A 17,564-nucleotide genomic window follows, 5' to 3' on the forward strand; every position below is an offset into this window, starting at 1 on the left:
ATCATGGGTTGGTAGTTAGGTGTTCGATTCCTAAAATGGTGTAATTTTGGAACAAATATATTTTAAATATTGTTTGGAAATACTTATTGTAACATCCCTAGGGAATATTACTTATAAAATAAATAAAAGGAAAACGAATGTAAAATGTTGTAATAATTAACATTCGCAAAACGAGGGAAAATTCAAAATGTTTAAACATCACGCCAAAATTTATAAACAGTAGTAGGAGAAAACATTACAATATCCAAAATCCAAAAACCATAAATGAAATCATACGATCATCGCCATACACAAACAGAAAGGGTGAGCTGATAAAAATAAAAGTAACATATATAATCACAGATTATAAATAAGACACCCATATTAATTAACCTATTTAGTTCTTGGTCAAGACCTTAACCCCAAGGCTTTTCAGCCTTCAAATCACACAAATGGTTAGCCTTGGACTCGAGAATATGATGCTCACACGTACCTGCCCGCTCGTGGTCCTACTTCTACGAACCTCCTCACTCATAGTCCTGCTCTACGAACATCCCCGCTCGTAGTCCTACTCTACGAACCTTCCCGCCCGTAGTCCAACACATGTGATCCACCAGCCACGTACCTCCCCGCATGCAACATCTCTCAAGCGTGAGCACGAAAGATACGAACCAACCTCGCTTGTATCCCCACGCGAGAGAAACTGGATATGAACCTCCCCGCTCATATCATCACATGTTAACCACCATCCATGAACCTACCCGCTCATAGCACAACATCTCCTGATCTAAGTATAGAATCACCGCTTAAAAAGCAACACACACAAAGTCGTAATCTGCAGCACTATCGCCTGGCACAGTCCCAAGTGCCGCCAGGCAAAATCAATGCAGGCCGCCTGGCGATTCAAGCCACGTCGCCAGGAGCCAGGTTCACGAAAAGTAGTTATGCTTCTCCGCTACCGCATGGCGAATCCAATCCTACCGCCAGGCGCCCATCGTTATAAAACTCTCCCTAGAGCTCCTATCGCCTGGCGCACACGCTCCAGCCGCCAGGCGCTGTATCAGCAATGTACCAGTTGCTGTTTTCGCACCTCAATCAGATTATCTCTCACTTTCTTAACCCCTCCAAGGTAGCAGAGCACTCTCAATCATCCCAGTCTCATTCTTGATTCCCAGGTAACCCCATAAGTGATCCTATTACCTATAATTCTCATTCCCAGTCTCATAATAAGACCTAGGATTTACCAATTTCTTCCATCATTATACCATGACTCAACCTAACTCCAAATGAGACCACACAGTACAGTTCCTTATAGCACATTCCCTACCATGATCGCATTACCACAGTAATACACCCTCTACTCATTTAGCTTTCAATCCATATTACACAATTCATAGCTAATACCTTAACTCACGACGACACACTATCTCATGTCCCAATTATACACCCCCAAACAAAGCTATACTATCCAAACCTGAAACTTTGTATTAGAATCATCATTCTCCCTATCTTGAATTAACTTTGCTACAACCACACCATACTATCATAGGTATCATACATGGGTGTTTTCCAACATTTGGCCATGCCCACAATTTATACTTAGTTTCATAGTATCAAGGCACCCAATAGGGTTTACACAGATCAATTCCAGAAATCACATGGATTTCCGCTCAAACAACATCAAGAACAATCAAGAAAACGTAGTGTCGCACCGCCTGGCAGATATTCATCGTCGCCAGGCGGTTCATGCAAAAATCAAGAACAAAGGCCAAAGTTTGTTATGCCGCCTGGCGGCCCGGGTCTTGCCGCCGGGCGGTTTCTGGGCAGAAATCCAGGGAAGCAAAGCAATTTCATTCATACAAGGCACAATTCATCATATTCAGTTAAAAATCAAAGTAAGCAGCTCCCCTTACCTGAAATCCTCACTCCAATTCAAATTTGGGTATGTGTGTGTCTTCAACCCAAAAGTTCCCTTGCCTTTGCTCCCACCCAACGAAGGTTTTCACTCCAATTCTTACTCCACACAGTACAATTACTCTGGAAAAGTTTTGCTTACCCCTCACTCAAAAATTCCAGCCCTCCTTTCTCTAATTCCCTTCTCTCCCAATATTAACTCTCTCTTAATTACCCTTTAATTCATTAAAACGAATTTTTAATTATAATGGAGATTAAGGCTAATCAATGGATAATAACCTGGTGTTTTCGCAGCCCATAAGGCAACTAGGTTTACCCTGCCCCCTTCAAATTCCATGCTAAAATAAAATTAGGCCAAAAAAAGAGTTTAATTGGGTTCTTAGCAAGATTTGAACCTACATTCCATCAATTAGCAAGTCAAGTGCACAACCAATTCAACCAATTCACAATTATGATAATTCCAATAATTTCAGGGTTTCATTATCACGTCTCACATTTAATTATATCAATAAAATAATGCATAGATTAAAATAATACATATTTGGCATATGTCATAAGACTTGAACCCAAGTCCTCTCACACAATTAAGTACTCTTAACCACTTGAGCTAGTACTTTTCCACATCATAGCACTCCGCATTAAATGCCTTAAAGGCTCAAATTACCCGCATTTATTAAATAATTATTTAATTAACTATTTAATTTTTCTCGGGTCTTACACTTATGTGTGCTTTTGGGCGTGACTTATATTTTGTAATGACTTATAATTTATTTTGCATGTTTACAATTTTTTTGTTTCTTAAAGGAATTGAATGTATGGATGTTATTGTATGTTTTTGTTAGTTCGTAAACACCGTATTCATAGTAAAACCTCATGCCCTTTCATCTTCCAACCCCTTCCCCTAACCCTTAGGTCTCCTCAAATTTAAAGGCCAAGGGTCATGACTATTCACCTTTTGAGCCTCTTATTGTTTTTTAGTGTAGTCTGGCAACCTTTCACCTTCCCATATGATGCCTCATCATTACAACCTCTTGGTCGTTACACTTCTCGAGTCTAAGGGTCTACTATACCTATAGGATTACATAGCCAAAGAAATAAAAATTTTCTTTACAAACGAGATCAGGGCTGAAAAGTGATATACACAATAATAAGTCAATCGTCATTGCCACAAGCAAGATGATAACCGTGTCTAACATCATGAAGCTTTCTACGAGTCTTTAACATATAACATGTTAAGCCTGGGGGCTAGTGTACATTGTATACGTCCAGTACCCTTTGGCCGTGATGATACAGGACCTGCTCCTAGGCGAGTACATGTTGATCAAGACGAAATTATGACCAACTAGACTGTTAGTCACAATAATCAACAAATTAAGCCAAAGAGGTCCAAAATTAATTACGATAATCAAGACTAGTGAGTAATTAGACCATATGGCTTAGACCCATCCAATTCATGAACAATAGTATAAATAACACATTTTACAAGGTACATAAATTACGTTCATTAATTACTGTATTTTTTATAGGGGTGGCAATGTGGGCCGCCCCGACCCGCCCCGTATTTTAATTGCAGGTTGAAATGTTTGGAAGAAAAATGTGTAAACAAAGAATCTCCTTGTATATCGGTTAAATTTAAACTTGAAATACTTATTATTCAACTAATTTGATAATAAAAATGTATTGAAGATATAATTTTCAATCGTCAAACGCAAATAAAAAAATTAAATCTGAACCATATAAAAAAAGAAATAAAAGAAGAAAAATACATTTTAGTGTCTCAAGTATGGAAAATAGAAAATCATAAAACTGTCCTCTTTCCTAAAATCACATCAAACTTTCAATATTAAACTTAAATAAAAGCATAAAATTATGTCGATCTTGAAGTTATTAAATTACCATAATACAGTGAGATAAAGTTTAAAATATAAAGATATTGTTCATAAAATAATTAAACTATTTTTTAAGTATAAATAGTTAAAATAAAATATAGAAATATAAGTGATTTTTAAATAATATATTAGTGTTATTCTTACTTTTTTTAAGTTATTATTATTATTTTGAAAAAAAAAAGTTTCAGTAAATGCAAAATGCTTGATATTAAGAAATAGCGAGAAATGTTTTTTTGGGGTTTAGAGGAGAAGAGGAGGAGAAAGTAGCGCCTCTTCTGCTGTGCTGCGTTCTGGTTCTGGACACAATTGAACTCCGTCTGCACCCTGCAATGGTTTCGCTGTCGACATGGTTTCGCTATATTGCCCACAAAGTCGATTACTCCGTCTCCCTCGGCTGGAAGGTCCTTCTTCCCTCTTTTATTTTCTGTGATGTTCTGTGTATTTGTTATGCTTTCATTTAGGTCCTGTCTTGCAGATCATACACGTAGGCCGTGTTAGGGTGATCTCAGAACTGGTTCTTGTTAATGAATGCGAGTTTATATGGGTAGACTTTAGGCATGATGATAAAATCCCTCATCTTGAACTTATGAGTACATTTCAAGAATGTTTCTTTCAGTGATTGTTAGTGGGAGTTACTATTTGCTGGTGCATTTAAGTCTGCTTTGCTGTTTAAGTCTTCAACTGGCCAATGCTGATGAGAAAGTTTTGTAATTTGGGTTATCACAATGCCCTTCTCGTAATTGTTTAATAATACCCGTGTTGTTTATTTGCAATGAGATCTTTTTTGTTGGTTCACTTAAAAGTTCTTACTTAATACGAGACCTTTTTTGAATTATTCGTTAGTAGGCAGGCACTCTAGCTTTCAGGTTAATTAGATGTGGGTGAAAAGTTACCGAACGGAAAAAAATTGCCTGTCCTCAAAGCTGGAGCTGAGTAGTTTGAAGTAAATCATATTTTGTGTTATTGTCTGTCATGGTCATAGAATGGCAGTTGAAATATCAAAGCTGAGAAGTTTACATTTTATTTATCACAACAAAGTGAATAAGTTTAACTGTGTCTAAACTGCCTCGGATAAGAGGATATCATAACCTTTCAAACGCCTTGTCTTTTATTTTTTATTTTTTACCTTTTGTTGTATAGTGGTTATCATTCAAACAATAGGACTTCTCCACTCTGATGTGAACTTATGCAGTGTTAATAAAGGTGTTAGTGGCTTGGAAGCCAATTTCTATCTTATTATATGAAACTCAAGGGAGAATTAGATAAGAGTAGTTGGATTGCATGTGATTTTCAAGATTATGCTTTTATCTTGAAAAGAATATTCTTTTGGTTTTTCATCATATCCATTTCTCTGCATTTATTTAATTTCCTTCTGTTCTTTTGATTTGGGGAATTCTCTTTCTTTTAGTTATTTATTGTAAAAAATAATAAATAGAATAGTCATGGGTTACTTGGGATCTGTTAAAAGAATACTAGGAACAATATTTGGTTGGGAATGATATTGGGCTAGGCTTGTTCTAGTTGAAACTTGTACCACTCTTGCATTTGCCGTGGAAGTTTAATATGAAGAAAATAGGAGTATGAAGTCATTGTCTTGTACTGCAACATGACAATTGTTCATAGTCTTGTACACATGTTCTATCTTTTCTCCATTTCCAATGTATCTGTTGAATCTATGCTATTTGAAATTAAAATGATTATCTGAGGGGACAATTGGGAAATAATTCTTTGAAGACTGAAAAGCATATTTGGGCTAATTAAAGATGAGGTATCATTTTGAACGATTGTGAATATATCATACTCTCAGCACAATGAAAATTATCAACTAAACAATGACATTTATAGGAATATTTTTTCTTGAGTTTAAGTTCTACAATTGTCCTAGTGCAAGGTTTACCTTTTCTCTTTTCTTCTAATTTTTATTGCATTGTTAGCACTTATAAATCCCCTCTGAAATGTTTTTTGCCATTCTATGTTTAATTTGTACAGAACTATAAAGCAGGTAACATTACAGACAAAGAGGCAAGGGACATTATTTGGAAAAACTTCTTTCAAGGAAGGATGACGTACTTGCACTGGAATAAAGGAGAGGAGATGGTCCCTGCTATTGATGGAAAATCGGTAACTCTTGTTCGGAAATTGCCAACTGCAGACCCAACGTAATTTCATATTCATCTAATATAATACACACTATACTTTTGTGAAATCTATTGGCTGTTATTGCTAGTTGTTTGATGTGGGCCTTCTAGAGATAGATATATAACAAATATTTTGCATAAAAGGCTTCTATTTGCTTTACCTTTCTTAGACTTGTGATATGGTCTCATCTTTTAGGATATCTGTGCAACCCTTGCTTAGAAGTTATTTTAGTCACTTATTTTCTTTTCAACGTCAGTTGAGATAGGCCCCCGCTTTTTCTACAACTGGTCCGTCATATACTTGTCACACTGAACTCTTAAAAGACCCTTTTCTTGTGAAATTATAGTTTACCCGTTATCTGGACAACATGAAATAGCATGGACACCATTTAGGTGCTGGGTCTATCCAGGACAGCTGAATGGCATAGACATAGATATATAAAATTTAAATGTTGAAAGGAAAAAAACATATAGGGGTTGAGTGTTTTGGAGCTTTTAAGAAGCTTTTAATAATATAAAAGAAAATGAGCCAGGGGTTGCTTTTGGCTTGTATCATTTTCATTTGCCGAAATGTCATTTACTTTTGGCATGTATAATACATAGGATGACAGTAGAAAAAGAGATAGATATGATTAGGAAATTTTCATTTATTTTGAATGGTTAGTATTGCAACAATGTACATACATACTTACATACTTAGAATGCGCTAATGGGCCCAAACTACTGATATAAATTAACATCCCCCTCAAGTTGAAGCATTTAGGTTAGGTGCAGTTACGAATAAACTCAATTCAATATAATGAACATAAGCATTGGAATAGAATGTTATTTCTTAGAATTGGACTTAGAGTCTAATTAACCAAACAAAATTGGTTTGTAAGTTGAGAGTTATTGTGAGCAACCAATAGTCTCATACAGTCAACCTTGACCAAGAGACTCATTATCATAACTCAAAATGAAAATGGCTGAATCCCATTCATTATCACAAGGAGATGGCAGAAATTAACTCATCATGAAAGTTTGAAACAAACAAAAGAAATGTCTTGAGGGAAGGTGGTAAGTTAACTTAACTTACCAATTACTAACTAGTCTATGATATTGTTGGAGATCTCGTATCTACTAGAGATATGATGAAATTAGAGCATATAAGTGCGTGAAAATCTCACCTTACTAGTCTGTTTTGTGAGATTGAGTTAAATTGAAAATTCATTTTCTAAGATAGTATCACGGCTTATAATGATTATCCCATCAAGGTTTGTTAACCTATCATGACACCCACTCTTGTACTCCCCTCTATTCTCATGCTTGATGTCCATGGTGTGCAGGGGTGTCTTAAAGATCCCTCATCGGCTAGAGATATAAGTAAATTATAAATATATAAGTGAGCGCAAACCTCACCTTAATAAACCAATTTTGTGAGGTTAAGATAGACTTAATGTCTATTTTCTAAGATGGTATCAGAGCTTATCCTATCAATGTTTGTTGGACCTATAGTGCCACTTGCAATCGGATGCTATTGAACTACCTAAAAATATCTAGTCTCCCGCTTGAGATGTACAGTCCTGGTGTGAGGGTGTGTGTTGACAAATATTGTCCAAAAGGTATGAATGGAAACTTTTCAACATATATTTCTCTCTTTTCAGAAGTAAGTTATAATATATAAGTGAGTGCAAACCTCACTTATAAATTGATTTTGTAAGGTTCAATTAAGCTTAAAGTCTACTTTCTAAGAGATACCTGTTTGGATCAGTCAACAACACGCCCTTAACTTGGCAAAGTTTGATAGTAGGGTCCATAATATAGTCTCTGTTGGTTTATTATCTAGTAGGAAAAGTTCCACAAGAATTATCCTTTACATTGTCATATACATTTTTGAGAAACAAAACAATACTAGAGTTAGACCAAGCTACTTCAATACGTAACATTTTGTGCCTTTATCTCTGGTTTTGAAAGTGATGAAATAAGTGTTGCATTAGTTTATGGGCACTGTTCTGAGCATCCCAAGTTATGGAAATGTCATTAACGTTAACAACCAAAATATTTGCATTTTCTTAGAGAATTATACATATAAAAGATTGAACGATTAGAATCACTTCAAATTGTACTAAACTCTTCGATTACAAGATTACATTATGCTATGAAATGAGTGACTGAGTTTACAAACTGGATGAGACTCATTGTGAGAAATAAAACTTGGAGTTTGCTCCACAAATCTTCTCATGAAACTCATTGTGAAGGCATTTTTATTATCAAGCTAAAACAAAGGCCAAGAACGCTTAACAGCCATGGGTTAGATAATGGGTGAACAAATGATATCTTGGTAGCTAGAAAAAAAGTATTAGGATGATATTTTGACCATAAGCTTGAGTGTCCATAGCAACCAGACGAGTCTTAAGGTGATCCACCTAGGGCCAACTTTCATATTGTAAGTCCATCGATAAGTAAAAGGATTTTAGCTTGAGGACCGTTAGCATGCAGTACGATTATCTCTTCCACCATTTCGTAGGTGTAAAACTGACTATCACTGTGTTAGGAAAAAAAACAACCTACAAGGAGGATACAGAAGCACAATATGGTGTAGAAAACAATGATAATTGACATAGTTATAAATTGAATGGGAATTATGAGCGCTGATGGCAATGGGGAGGGTATCTCTAGGATATTTATCCACTGCAGCAGGAGGGGAGTCAGTAGGGCCTTCTGGAGGGTCATCAACAGTCGTGTGAGATCTATGATGATAAACCTATAAGGCCTGCAGAGGAGGATGAGGAATAGAAAGGGGAAACTTTAAAAGAGCACGACATCAGTGGAAAAATTAGTATCAAGAGAGTAACATTTATAGCCTTACTGATCACTATAATATTGGGGAAGAGGCACCTGATTGATATTATTGACAGGAGGCTGCATTGGAGGAGCCCTTACTGCTTAAGAAATAAATCAATATGAATAAGATTAAATGGATAATATAACACAAAATCCAAAGGAATACGAGATAAAGTTTTGTACTTCCTACAATTTTAACAACCTTTTTGGTGTCACTAGCCAAGGTGATATGAGGTAGGATGTTGCAGTAATTAACATGAGAGTAAGAGGCAATTACTAGTCATGTGGGGAGAGGCATAAGAATCAAGGTCCTAATGCTACACAATGCCTCAAACAGTCATCATAATAAAGAGAGAAATATCTGCTGAAAATTTTCCATTCATACCTTCTGGAAACAATTTTTATTTATTGGGAATTGTTGTTTAAAGTCTTTGGGTACCAAGGTTGTCAAATTCGAGAATTATGTAAACTCGTGAGAGTATGGTAAACAAGGATCATAGACTTGAATCCTAAACTCGTAACAATTTACTTTAAATAAAAAAATAAAAAAATATATAAATAATATAATATTTTATTGTTATATTATTTTATAAATAGCTTTTTAAGTTTTTTAATGAAATATTATTATTATTTTTAGATTATTATATTTTTAAATATCTTTTATATTTTTTTAATACTATTATTCTTTTATAATAACTTTAATTAGATAATATATTCTCTTTTATATTTTATACATAACAAAAGGTGGCTAAATTAGGCCCAAAAGCCCATAATAGAACAAAGAAACCCTAAACTTCATCTTTAACCAAACCTTCCTCCTGCCCTTAGCAGCCCTACAATGGCGAGTGGGTGTGACAGTGAGAAGCTGCTACAGTGACAACGAGCAAGCGCGACGACAACAAGTGAAAATGATGGCGAGCATAGTGACACAAGTGCAAGAGGGTGATGTAGTGCGAGAGATTGCAACTTCGAACGAGTGACACTGGAGCCCTAATCAAGTGAGTGTTCTTCAAAAATGTCCTCCATACAAACTTGCCAAATCGCTTGCAAACTCGTGAGTTCGAATGAGTTCACCGATTCTATGTCCAATTCTACATGAAAAACGAGTTTGTGTGTGAGTTGACTCGGAAGCTATGAGTAGGCACGTAAACTTGTCCGAGTTAACGAGTTAACTCACGAGTTTGATAACCATGGTGGGTACATGAATAGTTTGATTCATGCATAGTGCTTATCTTATAGGGAATGCATTCATATTTACTACTTAGAGAGATGAGAGGGTAAACATTCACTTTGGTTCTTGAAAGTACAAGTTGTCAACACTTACTTAAAGTATTAAAATTCAAAACAGATTCTTGATAGTGTGATTAAATTGGCACTTTAATCCTACTATTTGAAGTCTTTGTTAAAGTTTAAAGTTTGTGCCTACATGTAACACTTAGTTCTAATTTGGTATCTGAACTTAAACACTGACTATTATTTTAGTTTGAAAGTACTGAATTTTAAATTAAGTCTGAATGTTGTATGTAAATTATTAGCATAAAAATCACAATTATTCCATTCTCTCGAAAATTCGGATGTACTTTACAAAGCTAAATAGATTGTATGTAGGAAGGTTTAGAGACCAAAATAACACTAAATGGTGACTTTCCCACACCCGGCATGCCCAAAGCCGTGGGCTTGGATTGGATCATTGCAAAGTAGGTTGTCCAATAGTGGATTTAGGATAAAATTCTAATACCATTTTATAACTTTGGATTTATAGTCTATGTCAAACCTGGAGACATGTTATGAACACACACAACCAAATACTCAAGGAGAAATAGCAAAAAGAGGTTCATTTGGATACACAATGGAATATGGAACTTTATTGTTGAAAGAAGATGTCATTCTATTAATAAGATAACAACTAGTGAGAGTGGCACCACCCAAATGATGAGCAAGAAGATTGGCACCGATCAACAAGGTACGAGCCGTTTCCACCAAGTGTCTGCTCTTCCTTTCTGCTATACCGTTTGGGGTGCATGCAGACAAGTGGATTGATGTAGAATATCATGTAATACTAAAAGAGTAGAAAAACCAGAAGAAACATATTCTTTGGCATTATCACTCCTTAAGATCTTGATTACTTGGTCAAATTGGTTTTTGATTTCATTAAGGAAAGACTCAAAAATATTCCGCAATTCAGACCTATCTTTCATCAAGTAGACCCAAGTACAATGAGAATATTCTTCAATGACAAAACCCAAAGCATGTGACACGACTATGACCCCAAATGTCAAAATGAATTATAGAAAAGATAGAGTTGCATGTTGTTTGAGTTCTTTTCAGAAAAGAGGATCGAACATGTTTCCCTAATTGACATGACTTACATTCTAAGATTTGAATTTCTCTAAGTTCAAGAATCATCATTTTTCATTTTGATAAACTTGGATGACCTAAGCAATCATGCAAGAACTTAGGAGATTGGGAAGCTAAACAAGACATAGACAATCTAGTACCCAGATAGTAACGTCCTCCAAATTCATGTCCTTCACCAATCAATCGTTCTGTACTACACTCTTTTATAACGAAGGAATTGGCATCAAAGGTTATAGAGCAATTCAAAGATAGTTTTTGGAACTAGATCTAAAGCATGATCCTAGGTACTATTTCCAACACACAATACAATAAAGCCTATTTAAGACTATTTATTCTAACATCATGCATATAATTGGGAGTGATTATGTGTATTTTTTATATTTTTTGGATTTTGTTATTAGGTTGTCTCAAATTTAGAAGGGAAGAATTTCTTTATTTCACACATAATTATTAGGTCAGCTAACCTATATTTATACATGTGATCAAAGATAAAACCACAGATTAAAAAATAAAACAATAAACAATTCTAGAGAGAATAAATCCCTATAATTGTGGGATTTTATTCTTGTTACAATCTCCTAATATTAAATTTAGAATCAAAGCTAACCAAACAAACATAATGAAATATAAATATAAATTTCCCTAAATAAAGCCTAAATTCACAGAGCATACTTCTTGATACTCCCTTTCAAGCTGGTGAATAAATGTTTTCCATTCCCAACTTGGATACAATTCCTGCAAATGTGATACTATTTAGACCTTTAGTAAGAATATCTGCAAGTTGATTTTGTGTAGACACAAAAGGAGTACAAATCAACCCACCGTTTAGTTTCTCCTTGATGAAATGCCTATCCACTTCAATGTGTTTAGTTATATCCTGTTACATTGCATTATGAGCTATACTAATGGCATATTTATTATCACAATATAGCTTCATAGGGTTTTCCCATATTATCTTCAAATCATCTAATATAATCTTTAGCCATAGAAGTTCACATATTTCTTGAGCCATGACTATAAATTTTGCTTCAGCACTTGATCTAGCCACTACATTATGTTTCTTGCTTTTCCAAGTCACCAAATTTCTACCAAGAAATGTGCAGTATTCGATGGTTGATCTCCTGTCCACCATTGACCGAGCATTGTCTGCATCCGTATATTGACCGAGCATTGTTTGCATCTGTATATTGACCGAGTATTGTCTACATCCCTCTCCCCAGAGTACCTTTTAGGTACTAAAAATTATTGAAGACAACCTGTAGATGTGCTTCCTTTTGTTGATGCATAAATTGACTTACTAGGCTGACAGCAAAAAAATGTCTGGCCCAATATGGGATAAGTAGACAAGTCTGTCCACAAGTCTCTAATACATTCCTTTATCCACAGCTACATCCTCCTCTGTAGCTTTTGCTGCTCTCTCTTGTCATCCCCTATTACGCTAATATCATCTACATATACCAGCAAAATCATTACTTCCCTTACAGCTGCATGTTTGAAAAAATGAGTATGGTCTCCCTGACTTTGTTTATAATCCAAACTCGTCATCACATTAGAGAATCTACCAAACCATGATTTGGGAGATTATTTTAATCCATATAAGGCTTTTTCCAGTTTGGACACAGTTCCTAAGGCAGCCATTTCCTCATATCCTAGAGGTAACTCCATGTAAATTTCCTCTTCAAGATCTCCATGCAAGAATGCATTCTTCACATCAAATTGGTGAAGGTCCCACTCGTTGTTTGCTGTTAATGATAATGACTTTGACTGTATTCATTTTTGCAACCGGGGCAAGAGTCTCAAAGTATTCAACTCCATAAGTTTGAGTAAATCCTTTAGTCACCAACCTTGCAGTGTACCATTCGACTGTCTCATTTGCTCTATACTTCATAGTAAATACCCATTTGCACCGTACTGCCTTTTTTCTTCTAGGTAAAATAGCAAGCTTCTAGGTCTTATTTTTGTTTAGTGCCTCCATTTCTACATCCATGGCTTGTTTCCATTTCCTGTCAGATAATGCTTCAGATACAGAAGATGGTGTGGTTATGCTGCTCAAATTTGTAAGAAAAGTTTTATGGGTGGTAGAGAACATTTTAACGGATAGAAAATTTGATAAAGGGTAATTAAGGATTTTAGTGCATGTTCGGGTATCCTTTCTCAAAGCAATGGGTAGGTTAAGATCATTGGGTCGGTTAAGATTTTCTTGTACCTATGAAATTTCTAAAATTCCATCATCACATTTATTAAATTTATTTACAAGGTTAGGAGATGTTACCTCATGTAGTGGCATTGGATTGGACTCTTGAACATGAATAGAAGCTGGAATGGCCCTCATTTTTTTTCTTTGAATACACCAGATTTTTCCCAATTTTGCTACCAGAATCAATGTTGGTCTCAGGTTGGGGTTTGATCTCAAGTTGGGTTCTGCTCTCAAGTTGAGTTTCAGTAGGTGTTGCCTTTGTTTCCAGCTTTATTGCTGGTATAGTAGCAGTAATAGGATTAATTTTGGGTTTTCTTGGCAATATTAGAAGTTCATCTTCTATTAGAAGTTCATCTCCCTTTCTTATATTCTCCCCATGAAGATGAAATTCCTTGAAATAGCTTTCCTGTTCATTAAAAGTAACATCTCTAGACACATAATTTTCTAGATAGAGGGTGGTAACATTTATATCCCTTTTGTGTGGTTGAGTGACCTAAGAATACACACTTAACAGCTCTAGGATCAAATTTATGCCTTTCATTACTGTGCACATGGACAAAGGCCACACACCCAAATATTCTGGGTTGAAGTTTGTTAGAATACTCCATGTAATGATAGAATGAGGAAAGGACCTGCATAGGACTATGTGATTTTAGAAATTAAGGTTAAATGATTAATTAGATATGTGGCATGTGAGAATGGCTTCCCCAAAATTTTTTTTCGGGACATGATTTTAAGAAAGAAGGGCTGTAGTTTGATTTAGAAGGTGTCCATTTTTCCTCTCAGCTGCCCCATTCTCTTGGGGTGTTCTAACAGAAGAAGACTTATGGATAATCCCTTCTTTTTGACAAAAAGAGTTTAGAGTCAAGTTAAAATAGTCCTTAGCGTTATCAGATGTGATTTTTTTAATGGTGACACCAAATTGATTTTTGATCATTGAGACAAAATTTATGCATATGGAGCTAACTTCAAATTTTTGTTTTAATAGAAAGATCCAAGTAACCTTAGTACAATCATCGATAAAAATCAAAAACCATTTAGCACCGGAAATACTAGAAATATTTGCAGGACCCCAAACATTAGTATGAACAAGTGAAAAAAGGTTGATCATTGAGTTTATTATTAATAGGAAAAGAAACACGACTATGTTTGGCTAATTTTCATACTTCACAGCACAAACCCCCTGCATCATGTTTTCAAATAAAGAAGGAAAAACAACTTTTACAACTTTAAATGAAGGATGCCCCATCCGACAGTGATGAAGATGAATTTTCTCTTTACTAGTCATGGTAGATTCTGAAACTAGAGAGTGACTTCTGGTAGACAAATTTATATATTCTATGTAGTAAAGGCCATTCCATTCTCTAGCTCATCCAATCGTCCTCCCCAAGTTCTTGTCCTGTAAAACACATATATTGCTGTCAAAGATAACATTATAGGAAAGATCCTTTGTAAGTTTTTGGATAGAAATCAGGTTGGTTGATAATTTAGGAACATGAAAGACATTTTTTAGTGTGACGAATGAGTTTATCTGGATCTCTCCTTGTCCAGCTGCTGTTATAAGGGTTCCATCGGCTATGGAAATTTTTTTATTGCTAAGACATGGGGAATAGGTGGAAAAATATGTAGGTAGAGGTGTCATGTGGTTTGTGGCTCCTAAATCCATATCCAGGAGTGGTAAAAATTTGCATTTGAAACATTGAAGCCAAGAGAATATGGAATCTTACCCTAATGTATTAAAGCCACTTACCCACAAGCTTGTTCATCTTACTCAGAAAAGATCTTACTATTCCTATATTTTCATGATTCAGTTGCCCAATCTCTCTATTCTGTCCAACTACTGAGTACTTGCCCTTGGCCTCCCTTCTTTTGGTTGTGAAATTTAGAAGGAAATAATTTCTTTATTTCTCACAAAATTATTAGGTCAGCTGACCTATATTTATGCATGTGTATTGAGATAAAAACAGAAATTAAAAAATAAAACAGTAAATAATTCTAGAGAGAATAAATCCCTATAATGGTGGGATTTTATTCTTGTTATAATCTCCTAATATTAAATTCAGACTCAAATCTAACCAAACAAACAAAATAAAAGATAAATATAAATTTTCCTAAATAAAGCCTAAATTCATGGCATACTTCTTGACAGGTTGTGATGACCCCTTCCGAAAACCAAAAGGATACCCTAGTGACTGGCAATTTGCATAATGTTGAAACTAGATTTTTCTCATTTTTGTTCTTATTCTTTTGAGTTCCGAAAAAGATGGAGCCTGAGTGATGATGGACCTTTTCATCTGGATCTTTTTGATTCATATGCATCATTTGTTAGTGATGGACTTGGTTCTTTTACAGGCGTGTTTTTGTAGGAGATGTTGTGGTTTTGAAGGATCCTGAGAAGCCAGATAACTACCTAGTCAGAAGATTAACTGCAATTGAAGGTTATGAAATGGTTTCTACTGATGAAAATGATGAACCCTTTACTCTTGAGAAGGACCAATGCTGGGTAGTGGCTGAAAATGAAAAATTGAAAGCGAAGGTAAACGTTTTGGATTAAAATATCATTTAGTCAAGCAGTGAGTTATATATAAGAGTAGAAAGCAAGATTGGAGCATGCTTGTAGTTATTTAAATTTTCGGAAATTTGCATGTAAAATTAGTCTAATAACTAGATTATAAATAGATTTATTTCAACCGTTGGTTTGATTAAAGTAATTTTCTATGATGAGTTAGTAGATAATATAGTTATTCTAAACATAATGAAAATAGACCACAGCTTACCATGGCAATTCAGTAAGTAACTTTTGCAGTTCAGTTTATGATATGGCTAGAGCCAAGAGATCATTTGCGACTTGGATTTATCAAGTGGAAATGTTCAATCTATGTTTTAATCCATTCATGACTTCTATCATTTTTTTGTAATACCAAAATTGCTTATTCCTGAACAATAACCTATGGTAGTAATCTGAAGACAAGCAAAATCATATTTTCCCTCCTCAATTGGCTGTAGAACACTTAGAATAATTGATTTTTTAATGCTCCTAATCCAAACAGCAGGAAGCGAATGATAGTCGAACATTTGGTCCAGTTCAGATGACAGACATTGTTGGCAGAGTCATATATTGCCTGCGAAGCGCTGTAGACCATGGCCGTGTACAAAACAGGTGAACTTAATTTCTCAGGCTAATTAATTGTTATGTCCTTGATCTTTTTGGAGCTTTCTAATTAGGCCCTTAGACTAAAAAAATTGCAGTTGGCTCCTCGATTTTTTTATAATTTTTGTAATTGAGTTCGTGGAGTTATTAAAACTGACACGAAGTTATTTTTCTAGCAGTTTCAAGCCATTTTAAATTAACTATGGACTCCTCCAATGCAAAAAAATTTACAGGATCAAAGACCTAACTATTTTTTTACACTTTAGGGATAATTAAATGAAATTCCCAAAATATTTAGGGACCCTCTGATGTACTGAAGCTTAATTATCATGCACTAAAATGGGGTGCCCTTTTTGAGTTGATTATTATTGATATATTTTACTGGTGTACCAGTTATTTTGGCATGCGAAAGGATACACCGGTATTGGAAGTGGAACTAGATGTTGATGAGATGGCAAAGAGTCACAAAGCCTGAACTTTTTGTCCCGGGAAGCACTAACTACTTTACTTTATGCGTTGCCTAGTTTCTTGTGGATTTTCCTTGAAGCTCAGATGAAGAATAAAAAGTAGATGATTTTTAAATTGTTGCAATGGGATGGTGATGTTATATGGCTATCCTTTGCACAGCATCTTAGGAGATTGGTTCGTTCTTCCCAACACAACATGATTGTAAGCTAAGTTCAAGCAAGGACTATTCATAAGTCATTGGTTTGGCTCTAAAATTGACTAAATTTTGGTCCATTTGTTTAAGACCACAAAAGACTGCACAATTAGAAATACGATGGTTTCAGGTATTTTCTGCAGTTATGTAGAATTGTGAAGTCCCAGTGTGACTTGGCTCACGTTTTGAAAAAGAACTTTTCAGTTAAAATTGGCTGTATCACACCCACATAAGCATGTTCTTGTTCTAACTCGCTCAAAATTATTTCCTTTTATTTTATTTTCCACTTTTTGCGCCCAATTTATGGTTTATGGTGCACTCACAAACATTCATTTTCCATCCAAAACTTGGTAAGTTTTTATTTTACTAAGGATTATAAAATACATTTTTAATATGTAACCTTATATATATATATATATATATATATATATATATATATATATATATTTATATT

At 35.0% G+C, this 17,564-nt stretch overlaps 1 protein-coding gene across 2 annotated transcripts; it reads left to right on the forward strand.

Annotated features, from left to right (window-relative positions):
* The first annotated feature begins 3,987 nt into the window (after nucleotides 1-3,987).
* Nucleotides 3,988-17,338, forward strand: LOC114189839. Of its 2 annotated transcripts, none has more exons than XM_028078549.1 (5): nucleotides 3,988-4,183; nucleotides 5,772-5,941; nucleotides 15,651-15,834; nucleotides 16,349-16,458; nucleotides 16,843-17,338. In XM_028078549.1, the coding sequence occupies exons 1-5, from the start codon at nucleotides 4,112-4,114 to the stop codon at nucleotides 16,922-16,924; spliced, it is 618 nt and encodes a 205-aa protein (XP_027934350.1). In that variant the 5' UTR covers nucleotides 3,988-4,111; the 3' UTR covers nucleotides 16,925-17,338. The 2 variants fall into 2 exon arrangements, with proteins under 2 accessions (XP_027934350.1, XP_027934351.1); XM_028078550.1 differs by having other exon boundaries at nucleotides 16,352-16,458.
* Nucleotides 17,339-17,564: the final 226 nt, after the last annotated feature.

Source organism: Vigna unguiculata, chromosome 7 (assembly GCF_004118075.2).
Source record: "Vigna unguiculata cultivar IT97K-499-35 chromosome 7, ASM411807v1, whole genome shotgun sequence".
Lineage (NCBI taxonomy): Eukaryota > Viridiplantae > Streptophyta > Magnoliopsida > Fabales > Fabaceae > Vigna > Vigna unguiculata.

Bases quoted from the DNA above. Each gene is read 5' to 3' on its own strand.
- LOC114189839 (XM_028078549.1), top strand. From the start codon at position 4,112: ATGGTTTCGCTGTCGACATGGTTTCGCTATATTGCCCACAAAGTCGAT. The intron at 4,184-5,771 runs GTCCTTCTTCCC...TAATTTGTACAG, and splicing joins CCGTCTCCCTCGGCTGGAAG to AACTATAAAGCAGGTAACAT. The intron at 16,459-16,842 runs GTGAACTTAATT...CTGGTGTACCAG, and splicing joins CATGGCCGTGTACAAAACAG to TTATTTTGGCATGCGAAAGG.